The sequence below is a fragment of the Ictidomys tridecemlineatus genome, chromosome 4 (genome assembly GCF_052094955.1).
Source record: "Ictidomys tridecemlineatus isolate mIctTri1 chromosome 4, mIctTri1.hap1, whole genome shotgun sequence".
Taxonomy (NCBI): domain Eukaryota; kingdom Metazoa; phylum Chordata; class Mammalia; order Rodentia; family Sciuridae; genus Ictidomys; species Ictidomys tridecemlineatus.
In genome coordinates, this window is record NC_135480.1 from 63029522 (window position 1) to 63052426 (window position 22905).

A 22905-nucleotide genomic window follows, 5' to 3' on the forward strand; every position below is an offset into this window, starting at 1 on the left:
GCTCTAGATGTTTCTTTACTTCAGATTTTTAATGTTATTAATTGATCCAAGTGCATAGAAGTTTCTGTTAAATAGAATGCACTTTTCTTGGTCTCACATCACTCTTCCTTGATTTTCTTTTTATTTCCTTCTCTGTCCCTGTTCTCTGCTGTCCTGAAAAAATTATGTGGAAAAAAATACATGTCTATGTAATTTTTTAAATATTTTTCAGGTCACAACTATTACTCCAGCCTCCAACCCCATAATTGGTGTCCTCTTGTCCACTCAAAATAACCGCTGTCTCTCAGCCCCTGACTTAACCATCGAAAAGCGTCTGCCCTTCAGCTCCCTCTCTTCCTTGGCTTCCCTACATAAGCCAGAGCGCTCTATCAGTCCTGAGAGCAATGACAGCATCTCTGAAGAACTGAACCATTTCAAGCCCATTGTCTGCTCACCATGTACTCCTCCTAAGAGACTCCCTGATGGCCGTGTGCTAAGTCCCCTCATCATCAAGTCAACACCTCGCAACCTAAACAGAAGCCTGCAGAAGCAGACTTCTTATGAGGCTAGTCCCCGGATCCTCAAAAAGTGGGAACAGATCTTTCAAGAGCGGCAAATCAAAAAGACCCTTTCAAAGGCCACTCTAACTTCCCTGGCATTTGAAACAGGCGAAGACTTACTAAGTTCTGAAATTATCCATTCTAGCAAGGAAAAGCCACTTCTGGATTCAAATACAAGACTCCGCAGTGGGCAGGTACTCTCTGAGGAGACTGGACCCACTCCCACTGACCTTGAGTATTTCCCCTCAGTTAGCCAAACAAAAGCTGAAGAGGACAGTGATGGTAAAAGGAGCACTGAGATCCCACTGGAAACCTGCTATTCCTCAGAACTCAAAGGGGGAGCCAGTGGGACTTTGGAGGGGGAACAGTTTGAGGGGTCAGGGTCAATCCCAGATACCAGGTTAGACAAAACTTACATAAGCACAGCTGTGAAAATCTCAACAGTTAATTCATTGCTACCCAAAAACAATGTTTTGGGTGGAGTCCTCAAAACAAAGAAACAGCTGAAGACATTAAATCATTTTGATCTGGCTAATGGTGTTCTGGTAGACAGCCTGGGTGAAGAGCCACTTCCTTCCTTGCGGCGAGGTCGAAAAAGACGCTGTAAGACCAAACACTTGGAACAAAATGGCTCCCTTAAGAAACTGCGACAAACCAGCAGTGAGGTAGGTCTGGCCCCAACAGACCCAGCACTGCGAGAGATGGAGCAGAAATTACAGCAGGAGGAAGAGGACCGACAGCTGGCTCTGCAGTTGCAACGTATGTTTGACAGTGAGAGGCGGACTGTGAGTCGTCGAAAAGGAAGCGTGGATCAATATCTCCTACGGTCCAGCAGCATGGCTGGGGCCAAGTAGCACTTAATGAACAGTGTTACCTATTTTTAAGAGGTCTTTGACCTTGATCATTTATCCAGAAGAGCTGAGTGTTCTCATTTGGGTTTCTTTTATGGCAAAACACTGTCTAATATGGTTCTGAGAGGGTCCAGGACCTTGGTAGTCAAAGTACAAGGGAACTGTGTCTGTTTCTCTGGGACCCAGACCAGAAGCACTCCTCACCGCCAAACCATCCTCATTGAAGTGACCACCTCTGAGGGCTTCTGGGCCAAATCTAACAGCACCCACTTGGAGTGAGATTTGGAATGGCCTCATTTAGGAGCATAATTGACACAGTTAGAAATGGTAGAGGAAAGAGGAGATACCTTCTCAAGCTGATAGACCTCCTGACGTCTTTCAACAGGGTGTTGTTTTAAATCAATCTTGCAGATAAAAATTAATTCCATGTCTTTCAAAGAAGTGGAGCAGTGTAGTACTTTGGAAGACCCAAAATCATATTGCTATATCCCTCTTTCTCTGTGCTTTTGCTACAAGTACCTTTACCTACCTAAATCAGTTGAGCATGTGCTTCTACAAAAATTAATTTACGTTCTCTTTTTTAAAAAATAATGTGATTAATGCTGCATGGTTGACATTTCCAAACAGCTTAATTTGGTCTTCCTAAGAGACCTAACTCAAAAGTGGTACCTTTTTTCAGATAATGAAACTGAAGTGCAGATGTTCATATTCTCTCAGCAACTAAGTGGCATTGCCCAGACTGACCACAAGTCCCATGGGTATTCTATACTAACAGGTTGTCCAAACAGACTGCAACCCAGGGGCACTGAAGAAAAGCAGGCTGCACATTGAACATTGAAAAATCCATATGCAAGTAATTAAGTTGACAGGATATGCCATTATCCTCTCCTTCCCCCGGTTTACATGTTGTGTTTTCATAGGGGTTTCAGCCCGTGAGACCAACTGTAGTGAGGCCTCATTAACACTTTCCTCATGGCCAGTGATTATCTGCAATGTTGATCTAAAATCCTTAATTCCCTGAAGTCAGGTAAAGAATGATGCTGAAACTCCATACTATGGAAACAAGGTATCTAGCTGGATTCAGCTGGTAAATTCAGTCCCATGGACCTTTGGGGTTTATTTTCCTTAGCAGCTGACACCATGTGTCTTTTGCATCCCTGGTGGTGCTTGGTGCTTCTGCCCATCTGGGCTCATTGAGAATAGAGATAAAGAAAATTTTAGGGAATCTCAGATGGGCTGGCATTCCCTGTGTATGTATGAGCTGTTACTATAGTCACATGACTGGCATTTTAACAAACCTTCCAGAGCTTATATATTCCCATATATGATATCTCCTTTGACTAGCCCCCACAGCATATGCATAATTTTTCCAATGATGTTGTCTTTGGTGAAACATTTCCGAAAACTGTCTTCAAAGTCTAGAAATTTCTAGAGACATAGATTCACTCCCAAAATGTGAGAACTGGAAGGCACCTTAATGATCATGTATTCCAGCCTCCTTCTACTAAGGCAAAAAATGGGGTCCAGATCAGACTCACTGTTGAAGGAAGTAATTTATAGTACTTTCTTCTCAGGACAGATCCTAAATCTTTTGGAGTTACAGGAGAGAGAATTTTAAGTTTGAAACTAGCCAGAAGCTATTTGAAGCCTCTGGGAAAGAAAATTTATGAATAGGGTTTGGAGTCATAAATGAGGTACCACTGAAAAACAGAGCCATTTTCTTGTGCAGCTCACAGTTCCCAAATAGTTCCCAAAGAGAAATTCCAGAGATGACTGAAGCATTATGGTCATTACTGATATATATGGGACCTCTTCAGTGACAACTCTGGTGGGGAGCATCTCACCTGAATGTATGTATTCTGCATGTGCGCACATGTGCAGATGTATGTTTAAAAAACATACATCAATCTCGTGACTTTATATTCACACCCCTTCAGTTCTAGGTCCTGCGTAACTTGTGGAATTAGTGCCCAAAATAAAAGAGCTGGCACTGGTCTGCAGAGGACAGGGACGGTGACCTTACTAAATGCCCATAGAGAAAACTTTTCAGTTACTGCCATTTGATGTATTTCCTCTTTGATCTTCATAAATATTATTGGAAAGGCTAGTCTTATTGGTAGTGGTAAAGATACTTATTTTTCCACTTCCCACCTTTTTCTATAGCACCAATAATTTGAAAAACATTTTCAGTTTGAATTGATTTTTGTTTTTGGTAAAAAAGATAAATATTTTTAATAGATGAAAAATATATATTTTAAATATTTCCCCAAGTTAATACTTTGATTTTAAGAACTTGCATAGCAGTAGCAACAAGTTTAGACTTCAGATGAAGAGTAAAAAGCTATTTCTTGTTAGGCGGACATTTCAGTCCCAGTTTCTGACCACCCCCGTGCACCTACTGTGATGCCAAGGATGGTATGACAGCTGCCTTGTACACTTCTGCTGAGCAGTAGTCCTTTAAATGTAGGCATAGCAGGTTAGGTTAAGGAGGGAAGAGACTTATTAATTTTTCATCTGCTTGGCTTTGGAGGAGGAAAAAAAAAAACTACTAAGGTATTATCTGTATTTTAAGATGCTTCACGTACTTAAACTAAAATCTGAACACTTTTTCTTTCTGAAAAAAATTTCATTTCTTATTGCCTATGAAGTTGGTCACAAATAGAGTCGTTGACATGAATTCTTTAGGGGACAGAAGTGAGAAAAAAGACAAGGAAGGAGAATAGAATGATCGGGCAATGAACTTGAATGAGACACACAGTATTTCAGAAAACATATGTTCTTACTATTGAAGTCCAACTCATACAGATTTCCCACATCCTACCAATGTGTTCCTGTGTATAGGCTTTCTGTTTTTTCTTATTAAGGGTAAGTTATGAGAGGTGGGAGAGTAGGTGTCATTCTGACGGGAAATCCAAGAAATGTGGCCCCCTCAGAAGAGGGCTCTCAGCCTGTTTCTGCAGAGAAGGAAAGACTGGGAACATGTTCTACAACCATTGATTGTATCAAGTAGTAGAAGTCATCTGGGTCTGTTGGGTTGGTAACAGATCAAAGGATTACGTACCCAGCCTGTGGTCCCTTTCCTTTTATTCTTTCTTTTTGAAAACTGGTAAGTCTTAGCTGAGGCTTGCCCAGGAAACCTTTCCTAAGTGGCTTCCTTTATTTTTACGATTTTTAATTTTTAAATTTTTGCCTGGAGGAAGAATTAATCATAAATAATGCCTTGTAGGTTTCTATTCTTTTTTACCTAAAGGAAAAAATGCCTCTGGGAGGTTAAAAGCTGCTTAATTAATTGCTGTCTTATTATAAACTGGCAAATTGCCTAAATGGGAAGCTGCCACTATGCTTGTCTGGTGAAGGCTGTGCTCTTCATCCTTTCTGCTCATTTGACAGATGCTTCCGGAACTCTTAAACTCGTGCCAACCCTGTGCTGGAAATACAATGATGGACAGTCTCTGCTCTTGAGGAGTTCAATGTCCAGTGGAATGTATTTGAATGTGTGTGTGGCTGGAGACTATGTTAATGGTCTTATGAAAGGCTCTTTTTTTCTTTTCCTTTTTTTTAATAGCAGTGCTCTTCAAAGGTCTCATTAGGATGTTCAGCACCCAGCAGGCTGCCTGGAACTTTTAGAGATAGTCAGATTCATGAATTTGATTGTAACACTACTTTCCATTTCCTAAGTAATTTTACAAGGGGAGAATGAATCATCTTTGTTGTGATTACAGAACAATGGCCTCTCTTCACTAGTAGCTTTTAGCTCAGGAGCCAAGAAATGAGGTAGGTTGTGGATCACTGATGTGGTCAAAAGTGGCCCACCCCTCGCTTCAGTAACATCCTAATGTCTTCCCAGCCCAACCTCTCATCAAGAGCTGATGGCAACTTGGGATTCTTTTTTTTTCCTACCTGGCTTCTCACTAAAGTGGAGGGCCAGCAGGAGAGTGCCGGGATGGGGGTGGAGGGTGGATCATAATTCTAAAATGTGGTTGGAGTAGGCATGCAAATCAAGTTAAAGCCCCCCCCACCCCTTTTTTTCTTAACAAATGAGGATTCAGTGCCCTGTATACTATTTTATCCTCTAGTTTTCTAGGACCTGAATAAATAACCCTTAAAATTACACACAGATGTCTATGCACACATAATTCAGGAATGAGGAGGATACGCCAATGATGTGGAAAGTTATAATAGTTTTTTGTTTTGATGTTTTCAGTTAAAATGAAAATGTTCCTATATCTCCTGAATACATACGAGGTAGGGAAAACTTTCCCCACAGTGTATTGAGTAATGTAAATGGGGAATCTTGGGAAGTAATATGTTTTGGTTGGGATGATTGTCATTTTAATTACTAAGGGTTAAAAGCTAACCAGCCCTTCATTTGTCTTTCAAAATCAGAAGTTCCTTAGGGTCTTAGATCTTTTTTAGTTATCCATCAACCCACAGAGTGATCTTTTGGCCAGGTCTTTAGCTCTAGCATAGCTGGTTATGAATTCTTGTGGTGATGAGAAAGTAGGCCAGTGGGGGACAGGTTCTAGGGAAAGAGGCAGGGGAACTGATTTTCTTCTGAAGATGATCCAGAAGTGCATCTTTGCACAATTATTATCCACTGTAGCTTTCTGAGGAAAATTATTCTATAGAAAAGAGACTTAAATATATGCAGAGGTCATCAGTTTAGTGATTAGTCATATTGGATGACAAGGAAAAGTGCCAAGACTGAATGTGTAGACTGCTCTATGTATTACAGTATTTTCTTTTCCTTTCCTTTCTAGGGGGCACCCCTTGTTAAGTAAATGCTTTCTTAATGGCTTGGAAAGTGGTAACTCTTAGTGAGAGGCAACCTCAAACTCTGGCCAGGCTCTCTCCCTACCTTTTCCTGTGTCTTAAGACACCAGAAAAAGCCAAGGTCAAGGCTTGTTTATTTTTCTTTCATTTAATGAGACCCAGAAAATGCACTCTTCAAATATCATGCTGTTAGAGCTCAAGAGTAGCTATTGACCCTGGTTCCAAATTAACATGGTGGCAGCCAGATTTCTCCCTGGTTGGTACCACCCATCTATCAAGCCATAATGCCAGATGGGAATAGAGCTGTCCCTCAGAGTCACGTCTGAATCAAACTAATCATCACTAACCCTGAGCTCCCAGCAGAGCAGTTAAAGTTGGAATAACAGAGTAGGTATTATGCAAAGGGGGGAAATTATTATCTTAAATGCCAACCAATGGGTTTTCTTTTTGCAACTGCTGTGCTGTTTAACTGTACAAATACAATTGCTCTAAGGGCCTTTTCCCCTCCCACCTAAAAACAGGAAATGCATTATCTATTGATTTTATTCAACCTGCTGTGGCTCCCTGGTGGTCCAGTGATTATAATTTATTCAACCTGCTGTCTACAATTGGAGAGGGAACCTGGATCCTTGTGGACTGCTACTGCTGGCTGTTCCCCCTCCAACTCATCATAAAGAGCATTTTGACAAAGAGGACTCAAACAGGGCATATCCCATCAGGGATGCTTCTGCCACAACAAAATGGTGTGGAATCAAGTGGGATGATGTGTTTATTTACACAGTACCAAAGTGCATCTTTCAATGTATGTATGCTTGAGGCAAGACCCAAGTTAAGACTACAGTAAAAAAAAAAAAAATTCATGAAATTGAGTATTCTTTTGTAATCAAAGTCTTGTCTCTGGAGAGTAATCTCAGCAAACATGGGCTATGCTTAGACTACGTGTTATTTGATTTTTGTTGCTGCCTTTGCAAAGGGAGATACCTTATGTTAGAATGTTCTGTGCTGGCCATTCACAATGATGGGGAGATTAGGAGCTGGGATGGGACTTCCATGGTGCTATATCTTCGGATGTAACTCATGATGTAGTTATCACCAATTTACAATTTACTGTCATCCTCACATTCATACGCCTAATGAAGGCACCAAGAAAAAGTGTGAGTAAAGAAAGAATATATGAGATGACACTGTCATATTAGGACTGTACTTACAAATCTGATTTTTAAAAATACCCCATTTTTGGAATCTTTGTTCAGGAATTTATCAGTTTCTTTTCCAACAGTGAACAAACGTATCCTGTTTCATTTCTTCCAATTTGGAAGACTGTTGGAAGAATTGGTGTCATACATGATTAAATCAGCATGTGAGGGATTTTTTAAATTATCTGGCCAAGACCTTCAAAAGTAGGATGGTTAAAATGAACAGTATAGCTAGTTGTAGCTAGGAAACAGGACTCACATATCTATTGGCCCATTGAGTAACAAATGCTCTACACACCACTCATTAATTCCTTGATAGCCAGGTGTGGCAGGCAGGGAGGTCTTCAGTTACACATGAAAACTGGCCCTGACAGCATCTCAGTCCAAAGCTACCAATTTGTTTTTCTGCCACCTTCTACCTCTAGCCTTAACTGTGTTACTGGTTGCTTTCTGGGATAGGTGTCCCCTCCTCTGGACTGGAACTGGGGGGCTAGAGACCAGGCTGTTTTCCTTTTGCACCCCCACTTTAGGAGGCAACATGAGATGTGAAGCATGATCTGTACCTACTTTAGTTCTCTTTTGGCCACATCTGACTCCCATGGTGCTCACTGGCAACTTGGACAAGTGACTAGAAAAATAGTTCATGCTGAAGCTGAAAGGATGAGTTAAAAATATGAGCTGCCATATGGTCTTACTAGAGGGATAGCAGTCACTGTACTTCATGGTGGCCCCCCTTCTGGGGGACACTCTTGATGACATTTGGGTATATGTAAGGGAGAAGGAGCCAGTTCTCTACTATTCGCTAAAAATTCTCCAAGATGGGGAAGCTAATCAGATCAGGAATTCAGAATGATCGTCAAAAATTTAGCACAGTCCAGGAGAGGTGACAGTCCTTAACTGAAAAGTTAATTGTTTGGCTCACCTAGGTGTCACCTTTTCAGGATTTTCTCATATAAATGAAGGGTTGGTCTGGGAGGGCAGAGAGCAGATATACTCTTCGCCAAAAAGCAGAGGGGCTGCCAGGCACAATGGCGCATTCCTGTAATCCCTCCACTTGTGAGGCTGAGGCAGGAGGATCGTGAGTTTAAAGCCAGCCTCAGCAACATAGCAAGGCCCTAAGCAACTCAGTGAGACCTTTCTCTCGATTAAAAAAAAAAAAAAAAAAAAAAAAGGCTGCGGACCTGGCTCTGATTAAGCACCCCTGGGTTCATTCCCCAGGACCAAGAAAAAAAAAAAGGCAGAGGGACTTAGATAGCATAGTCAGGTGCTAGAACTCACCAACAGCCTTCCTGAGAAAGAAGGGTCACCCTTTGGAGGACACAACTCACAACTCCCTATCACTAGATATGCAAACAGGAGCTTGGTTATTGGGGAGACTGCAAAAAGCTGTTGGCATGGGTGTTGTGACAGAGACGTGCCTGCAGGCCTTTTAGGCCCAAGAGCCTATGACTTTATGGGATTTCTGACTGAAGGAAGTAGTCCAGGTGGAACCAGTGAAGTTGACAGTGTGACTGTTGGGGTGGATTCTCCTAACAATAGAGGAAGGGTGATTTGGGGGCAGGAGATCCAAGCTGGTGAGTCAGCACTATGCCCCAGTACAAGACTGCGGTGGGTCACAGTGTGTTTGCATTCCGATCTGTTCAGATGTTTGTGTGAATGGGCAAGATGCAGGTCACTTGGCGTGACCTGTATAGTATGCTGTGATGATGAGTGTGTGTATCTAGGAGTAAACAGTTGGCCACTTGTGTTAAGACTGTGCAGTTGAGTGTAATAGTATGTAAATATTTAGCTGCAGTTTAGGTTATGGGAATCTGCCTTGCTGAAGCTATTAATCTTTATAACTGCTTCCCAGGTCCTGGAAACCCCCTGTTACCCATGTCTGAATCCCGGGGAGGAAGGATTGCCCAGGGGATTATGTTACACTCAGCATTTATCCCAGATGTGCATCCTGCAATCCAGCCCAGGGGGCCCTCTCCAGATGCTCCTCTGTACCCATCAAGAATGGGGCAACCCACAGGGTACCTTGCCAGAGCGTTACTTTACCAGGAGCCCAGTGATTGCATAGCCCCAGTATGTATTTTGGAGCCCTAGCTCCATGTTTTTGTATTCGTGCCTTCAACTTGTGCTCTGGATTAAAGAACCTTGGGAAACTCCATGTAAACCCTCTCTCTCGGCTCATCCCACCTCTGTAATCATAGCCATCTAATAAAGGAACACAATCTTCTCTACCCTGCCCCTACACAACGGGAAAAGCTGCCCAACAGAAAAAGCACATAATTTGGGCCTTAGAGACCTTGGTTTTGGCCCCTCTGCCTTGTATTGGTAAAGGACATGAGAATTAACTTCTGTTTCAACACTCCTAGCACCAATCATAGCTGCTGGGATGCATGAACCAACGGATTTTTTTTCCAGTGGGACCACACTGCTGTGACCCTGGGCCGGCTTCCAAGGAAGAAAGCCTGGCACCCACTCGATTGCGCTATGTGCCCACTCTTTATTACTGCTGAGCTAGGCTTCAGGTCCTGCCTGGCCCGAGGCAGGAGGTTCCCGCGAGCTCCCGGCTCTGAGACCAGCGAGGGCAAGTCAAGGCCCCAGGCCTGCGCCCTACCCAGCAGCCTCGGCAATCCGGAGCGCAGAGCCCTCGGGATGGGCCCGTGCGCAGCCCTAGCCTTTTAAGTCACTGGCCGTGGATTCCTGGCAGAACTCATCCATGAACTCAAGGAAACGGCCGAACTTGGGCTGGCTCTCTTGCAGCGCCGGGGGTTCCTGGGGCGGCGGGGTGGCCCGGAACACTTTACGCAGCGAGCCGCGCACAAGCTGCCGGTAGCGCGCGCGGTATTCCTTCAGCAGCCGCTTGGCCTCCAGGTACTGCTTCTGGTTCACCAGGCGCTGGTCTGCGCGCCGGCGCAACACCGCGCCTGCGGGGGCAAAAGCAGTGATCAGCGCCCAGCTCGCCGGCTTCTCATCCCGGGGTGCCCCGACGAGAGCGGGGGAGAGGAGGTTAAAGGGACTGAAAATGGCCTCTGCAGCCTGGGGCAGTGGGAAGTCAGCGGCATCCCCCACCGCCACCCCCACTCTATCTCAAGCCTTGATTCAGGTCTTTGTCACACTATGTGACTTTGAGAAACTCCCCGCCTCACACCGCTTCTCCGTTTCTCCATCTGCACACAGAATGGTTGGCGCAGATGCCCTCCAAGAGCCCTTCTGGCTCTGACATAAGCTCGCTCTCCGCCTCACACCAGCAGATGAGCAACTGCTGACTGGGTGCTGGCAGCTGAGGAGAGCCATACCTAGTGGTGCCTCCGTAACGTTCCGGGGGTCCCGCATGCGAATGAGGATGTCGTCCAACATCTGGGCTCGAGTCTTCCGTTGGGCTGGGATTGGGATCCTCTGAGCCTGCCAGAAGGTAGGCAGGAGGCTTATCTCAGGCTCAGGCACAGGGTCTCCTGGCCTCACCTCATGCTATCACAGCACCAGGCAGGGAGTACTGGGGCCTCAGAGGATCCCAAGTGACAGCAACATCTGTGCCTGTGGGGGTCCTCCGGGATCATGCACATATTCAGTAGGCTGAATGTTTACCCGCTTCTCCTTAGGGACATAGTGTTTCTGAATAGTGTCCAGCTTGGGCTTGGAGGGGTGGCAGAGGAGAGGGTGCTTCAGCATGTGCTGCAGGGCCTGTGCGTTCTTCTGGATGCCTAGGGCAAAAAGGGGAGACAGAGACACAGCTCCTGACTCCTGCCTTCCCCAACCTCAGAGCTCTACTCCCAGACCTCCTTCATCTTGTTCCAACTTCTGAAGTTCCATCATTCAGTTGGTAAATATGTCCCCTATGAGTACAGATCCTAATGGAAACACTGCATTAGTGTGGAGGAAAGGCCACCCCAGTGGACTGTTAACCTCAGGCATCACACTGTGGGGGCTGATACCCAAGAGCCGTTCCTTTAGAAGCACAGATATTCTAACACAGCAGACTGAAATAAGGGGCTCAGGGAGGGAGCTGCTTCCCTTGCCTCAAACCAACCAAAGAGGATTTGGGATGTTCATTTTTGAATTTAAGGGGACTGGGACAAGCTCAGTCTGACAGTCCTGGTGTTTGTTCCTGAAGCCCTTCCTGAGGAAAGACTTCCTACCAGAGCAGCTGGGCCAACCTGGCTGGAATTTCCCAATGAGTAGTGTCTTCCCCAAGCCAGTGAAAGCCCAATAAAGGACAGGGGTCATGACATGCAGGGCTGCAAGCCAAGACACCCTGAGGAGCCTCTGACATTTAGACAGAGGACAGCACCAGGCTGAGAAAAGAAGGCTTGGCACCAGTCCTGCTTTGGCCATGCCTTCTCTGGGCAGTGAAGAAGGCCCCGACCCTCACATACCCTTTGGCTCAATGAAGGCTGAATCCGGCTGAGCTGTCAGCAGATCCTCATAGCCTTGGTACTTGCTGGGGATGGAGGTAGAGGGGAGCTTCCTCCGAGTCCTCTTCACCTCTCTGGGTGCTGTGGCTGGTCTCCTTTGGTCTTTCTCCTTCACTTGTAAATCGCCCCTGTGGGTCATGTGGGAAGGCAGCTCACTCACCTGTGCCAGGAAGAAAACACACTCACTCACTCCCTGCATGCTTCCAAGCTCCGTGTTGTGCTGGGCCCGTGTGGCAGGCAAGACTAAGACACAGGTGAAGGAGGCAGATAGGAAAAGAGGTGAGGACCAAACAGCTTCATAACCGCCGTTAACAGAAGGGTGAATGGTGGTTTTGGGTGATCCTAGAGGAGGCGGTAACACAGCCAGGAAGCTTGCTGGAGGAAGTAATTCCTTAGCCTGAGCTAAGTCTTAAGCCAGAAGGGGGGTCTCCAGGCAAGGTTGAGGAAAGGGATGGACCATAGGTGACAAAAAGGATGAATGTAGCAGGCCAGGAGCAGCATGTCAAGGTGCAGAGGGAGGACACATCACAGTGCATTTAGGGGAATGGAAGGTGGGTCCAGTGGGAGAACAATGGAGAGCGACAGACTATAGTGGTAAGCAAGGCTCAGGACTTTTCAATCCCACATCGAGGGTATTTTCTTTGCTTTGCATGTTCTTTGTCTTTACTCTGTAGCAAGCTATGGAGGATCTGAGCCTACCCCACTGGTCTTATCAGACAGAACCTGTACTTAATGTGGGGATGTAGTTACACCCTCTGCTGAAATCTGAATAGCCCTATAATAACTTAAAAGGTTGAATTAATGATTTAAAAACTTCCCACAAGCTAGGTTCACTGGTAAGTCAAACACTGAAAGAATTAACACCAAACCTTCACAAACACTTCCAAGCAATTAGAAGAGAGAACACATATCAACTCATACAGTATTACCCTTAAACCCAGACTACAGAAAGACATCGCAAGAAAATAAATCAGATGCTAGCATCACTTATTAATATCAATGCCAAAATCCTCAAAAATATACTAGCAAATCAAACTCAGCAACATGTAAAAAGGATTAAACACCATGCCAAGCAGGATTTATCCCAGGTATGCAAGGGTTACTTAACGTCTAGTAATCAATTAATACAATACATTGTATCAATAGGATAAAAGATAAACACCATATGATTACTCCAATAGCTCATACGAAAACAAAATTCGTGATTAAAAAATATGCAATAAACTAGAAATAGAAAGAAACTTCCTAAACCCAATCAAGGGCATCTACTGTCCTAATTAACTGTGAGAAACTGAATGCTTTCTCCCTAAAATCAGGAAGAAGACAAGGATATCTGCTTCTGCCACTTCTACCCAACACTGAACTGGAGAAAATAGCCATGGAAATTAGGCAAAGAAAAAGTTAAGGGCTGGGGATGTGGCTCAAGCGGTAGCGCGCTTGCCTGGCATGCGTGCGGCCCGGGTTCGATCCTCAGCACCACATACCAACAAAGATGTTGTGTCCACCCGAGAACTAAAAAATAAACATTAAAAATTCTCTCTCTCTCCTCTCTCACTCTCTCTTAAAAAAAAAAAAAAAAAAGAAAAGAAAAAGTTAAGACTTTTTTTTTTTTTTTTTAAACAACATGTTGACTCAGGTGATTGTATTGCTCTGGCTGCTAGGAAGCTCAGAACTGCCTTTTGGTAATACCCATACTATGAGAGCAGGGTAGGAAGTGTATGTTTGAGTGATGGTTACCATTGGACTATTTCCTTTCCTGTCCATATTTTCCTTTCCTCTAAACTAGGTGGTTTATTTTTTTAATACTATTTGATTATAGTCTGAGTTGTAGTACTTTTATTCTGAATGAATTTACACGTCCTGTGTGGAGTAAAGAAAGAGGCAGGTGAGAATGAGATATGAATGTATGGATGAATATGTACTTGAAAAGATCTGGCAGTGGGTATGTTAGAGGGGCAAGACTGGAGCCAGGGAGATCGGAGATCGGAGAAATTTATGGAATAACAACAGAGTCCTCTTCCAGCCTTACTCAGGTTGAGCATCCCTTCTCTGAAATGCTTGGGGCCGGAAGTGTTTTGAATTGGGGCATATTTGCGTATACACAATAACATATGTTGGGGATGTAATCTGAGTCTAAACAAAAAATTTATTAACATTTCTTAAACACCTTATATACACAGCCTGAAGGCAACTTGGTACAATATTTTAAATGATTTTATGCATGAAACGAAGTTCCACAGTATGGAATTTTACACTTGTGGTCATGTCAACACTTGAAAGTTTCAAATTTTGGAGCATGATGGAGTTCAGTTTGGGGTCAGGGGTGCTCAACCTGTAATTCCCTTCCCCTACACATTCCCCTTCTGCATCTGTGACACTGAACACTCATGCTTCCTACCCCTTCCATTCCAATCTCTCTCCTCTCTATCCTGTTCCTGCCGTTCCCTCTGCCTAAAATGCCCTTGCTGACCACGCAGCCTGCAAAACTCAGCTCATTTTCCCCTCCTCCAGGAAGCCCTCCTGTCTGGGGCAGAGGCATCCCTCCTTCCTCCAGCTCCAGGCCCTGGGTCTCCCCAGGTCTCAGCACTGATCACAGGTATTGTCCCTGTCCATCTTTCCCATTAGACTGTGAACGCCTCGATGTTCAGGCAGGACCTACATCTGGGCCATCTGCCCAGGATCCAGAGGCAGCATCAGAAGTGAGAGGACTTCAAGCAGGGAGGCAGAGGCAGGGACAAAGCTCTCTAAAAACTGGACAGCAGCACTCCCTAGCCAGATCCCACATACAGTCTGGGCCACAGGGTCTTTACATGTCCCCCAGGCTGTCCCCACCAGTAGCCTCAGATCAATGGATCTCCCAGAGGAGGTTTGGGGCCATGCCAAACATGCTGCCCTCTGGTTTCCAGTCCCCCCTGTGCTTGCCCCCACTGCCCGCAGCCGTCCAGCCAGTTGAGGGCTGTGCAGGAGCCTGTGGTGCTGTTGACAATAGGCAGCTGGACACAGGCACCTGGGTCAGGAAGATGGACTCTGTGCTCTTGGTGTCCTCTTCTGACAGGTGACTTGGGCTGGGATGGCTGGCTGCATCGCTCACGTGGGACCTCGAGTCATCGCTATGCAGAGTGGAGTCAGAGCAGATGGGAGGCAGAGGCACAAAAGTCCGACAGGGCAGGTTGGAGCCTTCCAGCCCCTCCATGGCTATCTGTGCCTTCAGAGAGGTGCTCCTGGCGGGGTGCAGCTCTTCTGGCAGCTCTGCCTCAGGTGTGTCCCTTGAGAGAGACTTGATTGTAGTCAAAGGTTGGTGACGGGGCACCAGAGGCTGCTTTGGCACCTTGGGGATTTGGGTTTTCACCTGCCGAGGGAGAAAGACTGGGTTGGATTTGCTCTGCAAGTGAGGAGTCTCTGCTCCTGAGCGTCGCCAGCCTCTGGGCACTACACAAGTGGCCAGAGCACCAGGTAAAGGCTCAGGGAGGTGGTGGGGGTCACACTTATTGGGCATCTGCTGCATGCCCAAAAATGTACCCCTCAAAACCATCCAGGGAATAATTATCCTCATTTTATAGATCAGGAAGCTGGAACACAGAGGCGAAATGACTTGGCCAAGGTCACAGAGTGACGAGTGGCCGGCTTGACTAATTCCAGCCTGGCTCCAGGCCTTGTGCATCCCTGCCCTCAGCAGCCTTACTCTTCAAATCAACATTTACCACCATGCCCTTGACTTTCTTCAGGGAGTCCCAGGTGGGGTTTGAGGGGTGGCCTGCATTTTCTGGAAGGTGGCAGCACCAGACCTGTGTACCTTATGTAAAGATCCAAAAGGCAAATCTATTGCAGGGCTTAGGACCAAAATAATTTCCTTCTTGTTGAACTGCTCCCTTTCCTTAACCAGCAAAAGCCTGTCACCGTCCTCTCCTCCTCTGACTCCAAGCTGAGGCCCCTGTGCTCCTCCCTTCCCTGTAACATGGTAGGTTGTTTACATTCTTTTTCAAAGGTATCTGGTGCACTTATATGTATACCTTTACAGTCTGAGTAGTGTGGTGGAAAGATCCCAAGCACTCAAGTCAGGAACATTGGTGCTGGAGTATAGCTCTACCTTTTGTACTTCCACTTCCTCCCATGAAGGAGAGACAGTTCCCACACTGCCCAAATTTCAGAGTCCTCCCAAGTGGGATGATATATGCAAGGCTACTCAACAGACAGGAGTATGATGGATGTCATTTTAATAAATTTCTCTTTAAAGAAAATATCTTGGTGCACACCTGTAATCCCAGTGACTCAGAAGACTGAGGTAGGAGGATCATAAGTTGGAGGCCAGCCTCAGCAACTTAGCAAGACCCTCAGAAACTTGGCAAGATCCTGTCTTAAAATAAAAAAATTAAAAAAAAAAAAGACTGGGGTGGGTAGGGATCTAGTTCAGCATCCTGGGTTCAATCCCTGGTGCGAATAATTTTTTTTTTCTTTTTGAAAATACATAAAACCTCAATGAAGTCTAAGGCATGCAGAGTAAAAAAAAAAAAAAATACTCATCTCTCTCTCCTGGACTGGGGAGGAGTGTAGGATGGTGCACTCTCTATCCCTCCACTACTCCCAGCCCACGGTTACAGGAAGAATGGATACTGTAATTGGTCAGAGGCTGACAGTCTCTGGCCTGGCATCGTGCTGGGCTGGACTGCCTGACATTAACAGCAGCTGTTCCATCTTCCACTTCTGTTCTCACTAGCAAAGGGCCCATACCACTTCTGGACTACAGGCCTGCCCCAGCAGGTTCTCCATTTTCCCCTGACCTGCCCATGCCTAGGTCCAAGGAGATGGCCTAGCATGGTGGGGATGACAAGTATGCCTAGGTGGGCCCCAGCCTAAGCCAGGTCTGCAGTCCAGCCTAGAGGTTATTTGTCCAAAGTAATAAAGCACTGATTTGTTTCCCATTTGGCCATTGAAGTTTGTGTTTATCTAACTCTACTATTCAGAACCTCAGATGGGAGGAGAGGTCTCTGGATCCCAATACTATCTATCTATCCATCCATCCATCCATCCATCTATCATCTATTTAGTTATTGGTACTGGAGATTTAACCCAGGGGCACTTTACCATTGAGCCATATCCCAACTCTTTTGTTTTTATTTTGAGATAGTCTCTCACTAAGTTTCTTAGGGCCTCACTAAGTTGCTGAGAATTGCAAGAGAACTTGCAATTCTCTTGCCTCAGCCTCCCTAGCCGCTGCCAGTACTAACATTTAATGAGTAGTTTAGCGTACCTTTCTGAATCTTTCCTTACAGGCTGAGTATCATGTGACAGCATGTGTGCAAGTGCTCAGCAGAGTGCTGGGCTGGGTGCTCTGTAAAGTGGGGAGAGGATTGTGTACTCAGCACTCAGCTCTCTTGGATTCTTCCTCCTTCCCAGCTGGTGGATGGGCTGGGAGGTAGGAAATCCTTAGAGAAGGCAAGAGTTGGGGGAAGATTATGGAAATCCTTGGAATTTGTCTGTTTCTGACTTTAAATGCTTGCTCTTGTCCTCTCAGGACAAGACGTGGCTGGACAGAGAAAGGGTGTGGGGCAGGGCAAGGGCCAACTGTATGTAGCTTTGGGAATCAGCAAACTAGTCCAGCTTTTGACTGTATAAAAGCTAAAGTTCAGGAGGGAGGAGCATTTCACAGAACTTTTTGAGATTCTTCAGATGAAAGAGAGATCTGACTGACTTCATGGCACCCTAGAAGGCAAGCCTAAGAGCTCTGGCTACACTTGCAGAGGAAGCGGCCGACCTGGACAGTGGACATGGGCAGGAGAGGCACTCTGGTCCTGGAGCAGCTGGAGGGACGTGACTTGCATGGGGATGAGTCTGGGGAGTCTATAATATGGTTTCATGTCTGTTGTTTCATCCAGTCCTCTCAGAAACTCTGGGAGGTTTCAGAGTTGAGAAACCTGAAGCTCAGAATTTGCAACTGTCACCCAGGATCAGGTAGCTGCGGGAGGTGTCGGAGCCAGGCCCTGGGTTTTCCAACTTCAAGGCAGGTTCCTCCCCGCTTCTTCTCTGGGCCTTACTTTTTCTGTAAAACTAGGGAGTCACTGACTCAATAATCTCCGAGGCTTCTGCCTACATTTTGGGGTTTTTCTTGACCGTCTTCTCTCTCCTGATTCTATCCTATTCATCAGAGCAGGGCAGGGAGGAGGCAATCCTGTATCTAGTGGAGGGGTTCAGGCATGTGGGGGGGGGTTCTGCTGCCAGGTAAGTCCGCAGGCATTAAAACAGGCTATGCCTCCCCTGGGGCTGGGTCCTGTCCTGGAAGACTTACCTTCCGCGTTTCCTTCCGAGGCATCAAAATGTGATGCTTAGCCTTTAATACCTTCTTTCGAATTAAGTGGATCCCCAGTCGCTCCTGGAGGAAGCTCTTTAGCAGTGGAGGGACACCTGGTGCCATGATGGGAAAATAAGATGACTATTAGCTGGCATCTCCTGGGGACTGCCATGTACCAGGCAGTTCAACTGCTTCATGTGTGTTTATGTAACTTACTTCATTCTCTTATCTAGGAGGTAGGTACCATATCATTCCCATTCAGTAGTTAAGGAAACTGAGGCACAGAATAGTCCCAGGGTAACAGTGTGGAGCAAGGATTAGGACTGCCCAGGTATCACTCCAGGCCCAAGACCGCATGTCTCCAGCTGACACATCTTGGACAGTGGTGTCCCCTATGACACAGCACTGCGGCATTCAGTGTGCTGTGGGAGGGGAGAGCACTGCGGTTTGGCCCACTCCCCTCCCTAGAAGGGAAGTAGGAAATGAGGCCACACAGACCTGCTCTGCAAACCAGGGTGTAGCTTAGAGAGCTAATGCAGGGCCGGGGATCCTCCAATATTGGATTCCCAACTCTTTCTTGCTGTGTGACCCTGGGCAGATCATGAACCTTCCTAGGCTTCAGTTTCCACCAAAGTCCATGGGGACAATAATGACAGCATCACACAGTTGCTGGATATCCAGTAGACAGCAGCATAGCTATGTATTTTCTCCATTTTCCAACACACTGAGCAGGGCCCGGGCCTGGCCTCCACTGCTCCTTAACACTGAGTTGGGGGCAAGTGTGCAGGCCTCATACCTCGTGTGTGGGCCACCAGAGGGTTGTTATGAAAGATGAGCTCACAGAGAGATGGAAAGAGAGCTACTGGCAGAATGGCATCCTCCCTTGCGATCTGTAACAAATGCAGGAGGAGACCATTAGGTGGACCAGTTCCTCACCTCCACCCAAGGATACAGGGGATAGGCCCTGCTTTGCAGGGACAGAAGGGGGCAGAGTCAGGAGGAGACACTGCTGTGCTTGGACTTCACTCTGGGAAGTGCCTGTTCTTGCACTATCAGCCGCTCATGCTCAGAACACCTTGCCCTCCGTCTCAAGTTCCACCATCCCTGTTTCATGTTTTAGAGTTATGAATGTTCCCTCTTCATCATACTGGATATGTAGCCCATGACAAGTCTTAGGGATGACGGTGACAAATAATAAGAACACACACAGAATACTTGTCTCACAGAGTCCAGAAGGACAAAGGCACTGACTTTGATTTCAGTATACAACCTGACATTTCACCTTCCGCAAGGCAGACCTCCACCCCCTATGCCCCACCCCACCCAGCCTGTCAATAGCACTCCCAAGGGCTTCTTTCCTGAGGCCAGTCCTAGGTACTGCTCTGGGGAGGGCAGAGGGCAGGCTGTCAGGGAATCTACCCAAACTAAGGGATAAGCAGAGCCAGTATGAGGGACATCTCATGGCTATCTGGGGCCCAGAGGTTGCTCTACTCCTAAGAAAGTGCTTTTTGGCCAAACCAGCCTTGAAGACAAAAATTACAAACTCCTTTTTGAGCAGAGTGACTGCAACACTTGGGGACTACCTCGGGGAAGCTATCTACCAGCACTGAAGCAGTAATGGGGCAATGGATATCAAAGGGGCCAGGAGTGGAGCAGTGGCTTCTCAGACCCCTGGACATACTGCAAGGTGCTGGGTGGGGTGCAGGATCCATCAAAGGTACTAAGGTTCCAAGGGCAGGAAAGAGAGCACGCCTGAGCTGGACTCCTCCGGAGCCTCATTGGATGACCCTGAATTTCCACGGGGCAATTAACTTATATGTTCATGTCCATTTTTATTCATTCAACCAACATATATTTACTGAATACTTACCGTGTGCCAAGCACTGTGCTGGCAGTGAGTGAGACAGCAAGGAAGCCTGTTGTCAAAGAGCGCTGTGTACTGAGAAACCAGTGCGGGAGGAACAGTAACACAAAGGAGAGTGGCCTGACTACTGTGATGGTGCCGCAAAAGAGAGGGGCACCAAGTGCTAGGGCCATTCGACCCAGCCAGAGGGTAAGAGAAAACAACCCTGAGATCTGAAGGAGGGCGGGAGGTTACTAGTGAGTGCAGTGGAGGATAGAGTGCATCACGGAGACACATCTGCATCAAAACCATTTCTGGGCCCCCAGCCCACAGCAGCTAGCTTCTGGGGCCCCTCGGTGTGGTCATGTGACTCAGCTGTGGTCAGTGCAATGTGGACACAAGTCAGGCACAGCCCACACCCAAACCTCCCGCAGAGCCTCCGCTTTCTCACCACACTCCTACCACCGACCATCTACCTACCAGATACACAGGACCAGGAAGGGACTCTTAAGACCCCACATGATGACACAGCCATAGCCAGAGGGACCTGGGTCTCTGGATAATCGTATGGAAGGCCACCACCTGCCAACCAGGATTATCCACAGTGGACTTTGTAAAGGCAAGAGATAAACTTTTATTGCGTTACGTTATGTGATGGAGATGTTAAGTCTGTTGCATCAGATAGTGTTACTGTAACACAGGCAAGAAGAATGGCATGTGGGAGGCCCACATTCGGCTGAGGAATTGAAAGAAGGCTATTGCGACTAACAGCAGAGAGAAAGCAGGTTCTGGGTATGAGCTGAGATGAGATGCAAGGAGAGCCAAACTAACGACCAGAGACTTTAACACTCTCCTCAGCACAGAAGATCTGAGCCACACCAGCTGCCCCTTGACTGACATTCACCAATGTTTTCCCCTCACACTGCACAAGACACAGTTTTTCTAAATGCATATGGGACAGTCACCATAAAGAGGAACACAAAGCAATTTAAATAGATGTCAAAAGAAAGAAATCTTACAGATTATGTTATCTTACTGCAAGAGAATTAAATCAAAGAAATCAACAAATATAAGATGTTAAAATTAACTGACTTCTAAACAACACATAGGTCAAAGACAAAATCACAAGAAAAACTGAAAATATTTTAATTAAATTAAAATAAAAACATGGACCAGGCATGTACCTGAGTGATAGAGCATGTGATTAGCATGTACGAGGTCCTGAATCTGATTTCCAGTACCCCCAAATAAATGAATAAGTGGAATTTTACAGAAAAACAAATAGGCTATGAATATTGGGAAAAATACAGGAAAAACTTGTGATATCTGTCCCAGCGATTTATATCTGCTGTTCCTACCCTCTTCACTTGACTATACTTATTGATTCAGATCGTAGCTCAAACACCATTTTTCCTTGAGAAAATTCCCTGATGCCAAATATGAGGTTGCCCTCCCTCATCATATGACTGGGAATTTCTTTATAACACTAAGCATGTTTATGTTGATGATTATAATGACTGACTGTCCAGTACCCATCTTCCCCTCAGTTGATAAGCTCCAAAAGATCAGAGGTCAAGACTTTGTTTTCACAGCTATATCCCTAATGCCTAGCTCAGGGCCTGGCACATGGGAATCGCTAAGTATAAATCCATGACTGGATAGAGGGATTCCTGCCCTGGCTGCACTCTGTCTACTTTCCCCACCTTGAGAATTCCTTGGAATTGAAGGACTGTGGAATTGAAGGAAGCAGGGAATGGAAGGATTCGCCCTCAGGCCATAATGCTCTCCATCCCACCTCCCATCTATGCCCCTAAGGAAGCAGGTAGAGAAACAGAGAGTCACCTTGTTGTAGGCCAGGCTAAGGTACCTCAGCTCCGGGAAGGGTGGGGCCAGTGTCTGGTTCCTGGCCTTCAGTGACTTCACTGGAAGAATCTCGAATATGGGTGGAAGTGAACATACCTTGGTTGTCTTAGAAGGAAAAAAAAAGTCAAGGTCAAAGTGCCCTAATCATAAGGAAGTAGAGGCTGCCAATGGCCAAAGACCTTCCTATTGAGTGAGGTAAAAAGAACAACCTTCCTAGAGAGGCTTGGCCATAGACACCTCTAGGGTCACAAGGGCAGATGTCACCAAGGGCCTAGAATTCTGGCTCTGAGTTCTCTGAGATCACACGTGGAAAACTCTCAACACCCAGTTCAAAGTTCTCTGGGGCCACACAGGACACTAGTGAACCCCTGCAGACCTCATTAGCACTCTGCCTCATGCCCACCCTCTGACGACAGCATTTGATCCTGAATTGGCCTTTCTATGCAGCTGGGCTCATATTTTGGAGAAGCCCCTTGCATTGTTAAGGGACCTTTTTCTTAGTAGAGAGAGGGAGAGCAGGAGTGAGCAGCCTTGACACTTGTCTGACTAGCCAGTCCCAACCCCCAGTGGAGGTTCTTCATTCAAGGATGAAACAACAGTTAAATCCTGAATGACTTGAGTCAGGCCTTAGGGTCTGAATGTGGCCTGGTCCATCTGAGTCACCTGAGGGCATGGTCTCTCATACAACTCAGATTGCCTCAGGGCCAACATATTTATTTGATAAGCAGAAAAATGAAACTGCTAGATTAATCATGCCTACTAACTCAGTTCATTCACTGATGCCCTGAATTATATGAGACCAAAAGACATTACAGGGTAAGTTTTGGGCTGATGGTAAGGTTAGGAGGAACTAAATACTGTCCTGAGCTCCATTAACCACTGTATAATCCTGGGCAAATTTTCAATTTTCATTTGTTCATTCAATAAGTGTTTGTGGAGCACCCACTTTGGGACAAATATTTTTCTGTCCTTCTGAGTCAATTTGTGAAGCCATACAATTGAGATATCAGTCATGGGCTAAAGAGTAAAATTAATGATACTGTTTGGAAATGTACATGACTCCCCTGACCAGGTGATCCCAACATGAAGCCCTGAGAGAGCGACTGTGGTGACAGTCTGCTCATGTGAGAGTGGCCGCCTCCCTGTGC

The 22905-nt window shown here is 46.1% G+C and overlaps 2 protein-coding genes across 10 annotated transcripts in view; one reads left to right on the forward strand and one right to left on the reverse strand.

Annotated features, from left to right (window-relative positions):
• Positions 1-9587, forward strand: part of Rnf169 (ring finger protein 169) — a 99111-nt gene extending 89524 nt beyond the window's left edge. Inside the window, exon 6 of the mRNA XM_021725168.3 lies at positions 212-9587. Within this exon, the coding sequence (XP_021580843.2) occupies positions 212-1393 (1182 nt within the window). The 3' untranslated portion in view covers positions 1394-9587. The remainder of the gene's footprint in view (positions 1-211) is intronic.
• A 246-nt stretch (positions 9588-9833) lies between these two features.
• The window catches only part of Xrra1 (X-ray radiation resistance associated 1), a 63069-nt gene continuing 49997 nt past the window's right edge, over positions 9834-22905 (reverse strand). For 5 of the 9 annotated variants that reach the window (XM_040284943.2, XM_040284945.2, XM_021725091.3 and 2 more), the window contains 8 exons: positions 21737-21862; positions 18848-18941; positions 18049-18164; positions 14773-15114; positions 11727-11925; positions 10939-11054; positions 10650-10755; positions 9834-10277 (listed from right to left, as the gene is read on the reverse strand). In XM_040284943.2, the coding sequence (XP_040140877.1) occupies positions 10024-10277; positions 10650-10755; positions 10939-11054; positions 11727-11925; positions 14773-15114; positions 18049-18164; positions 18848-18941; positions 21737-21862 (1353 nt within the window). In that variant the 3' untranslated portion in view covers positions 9834-10023. The remainder of the gene's footprint in view (positions 10278-10649; positions 10756-10938; positions 11055-11726; positions 11926-14772; positions 15115-18048; positions 18165-18847; positions 18942-21736; positions 21863-22905) is intronic. The other 4 variants (XM_040284942.2, XM_078046673.1, XM_078046675.1 and 1 more) reach the window with 2 other exon arrangements.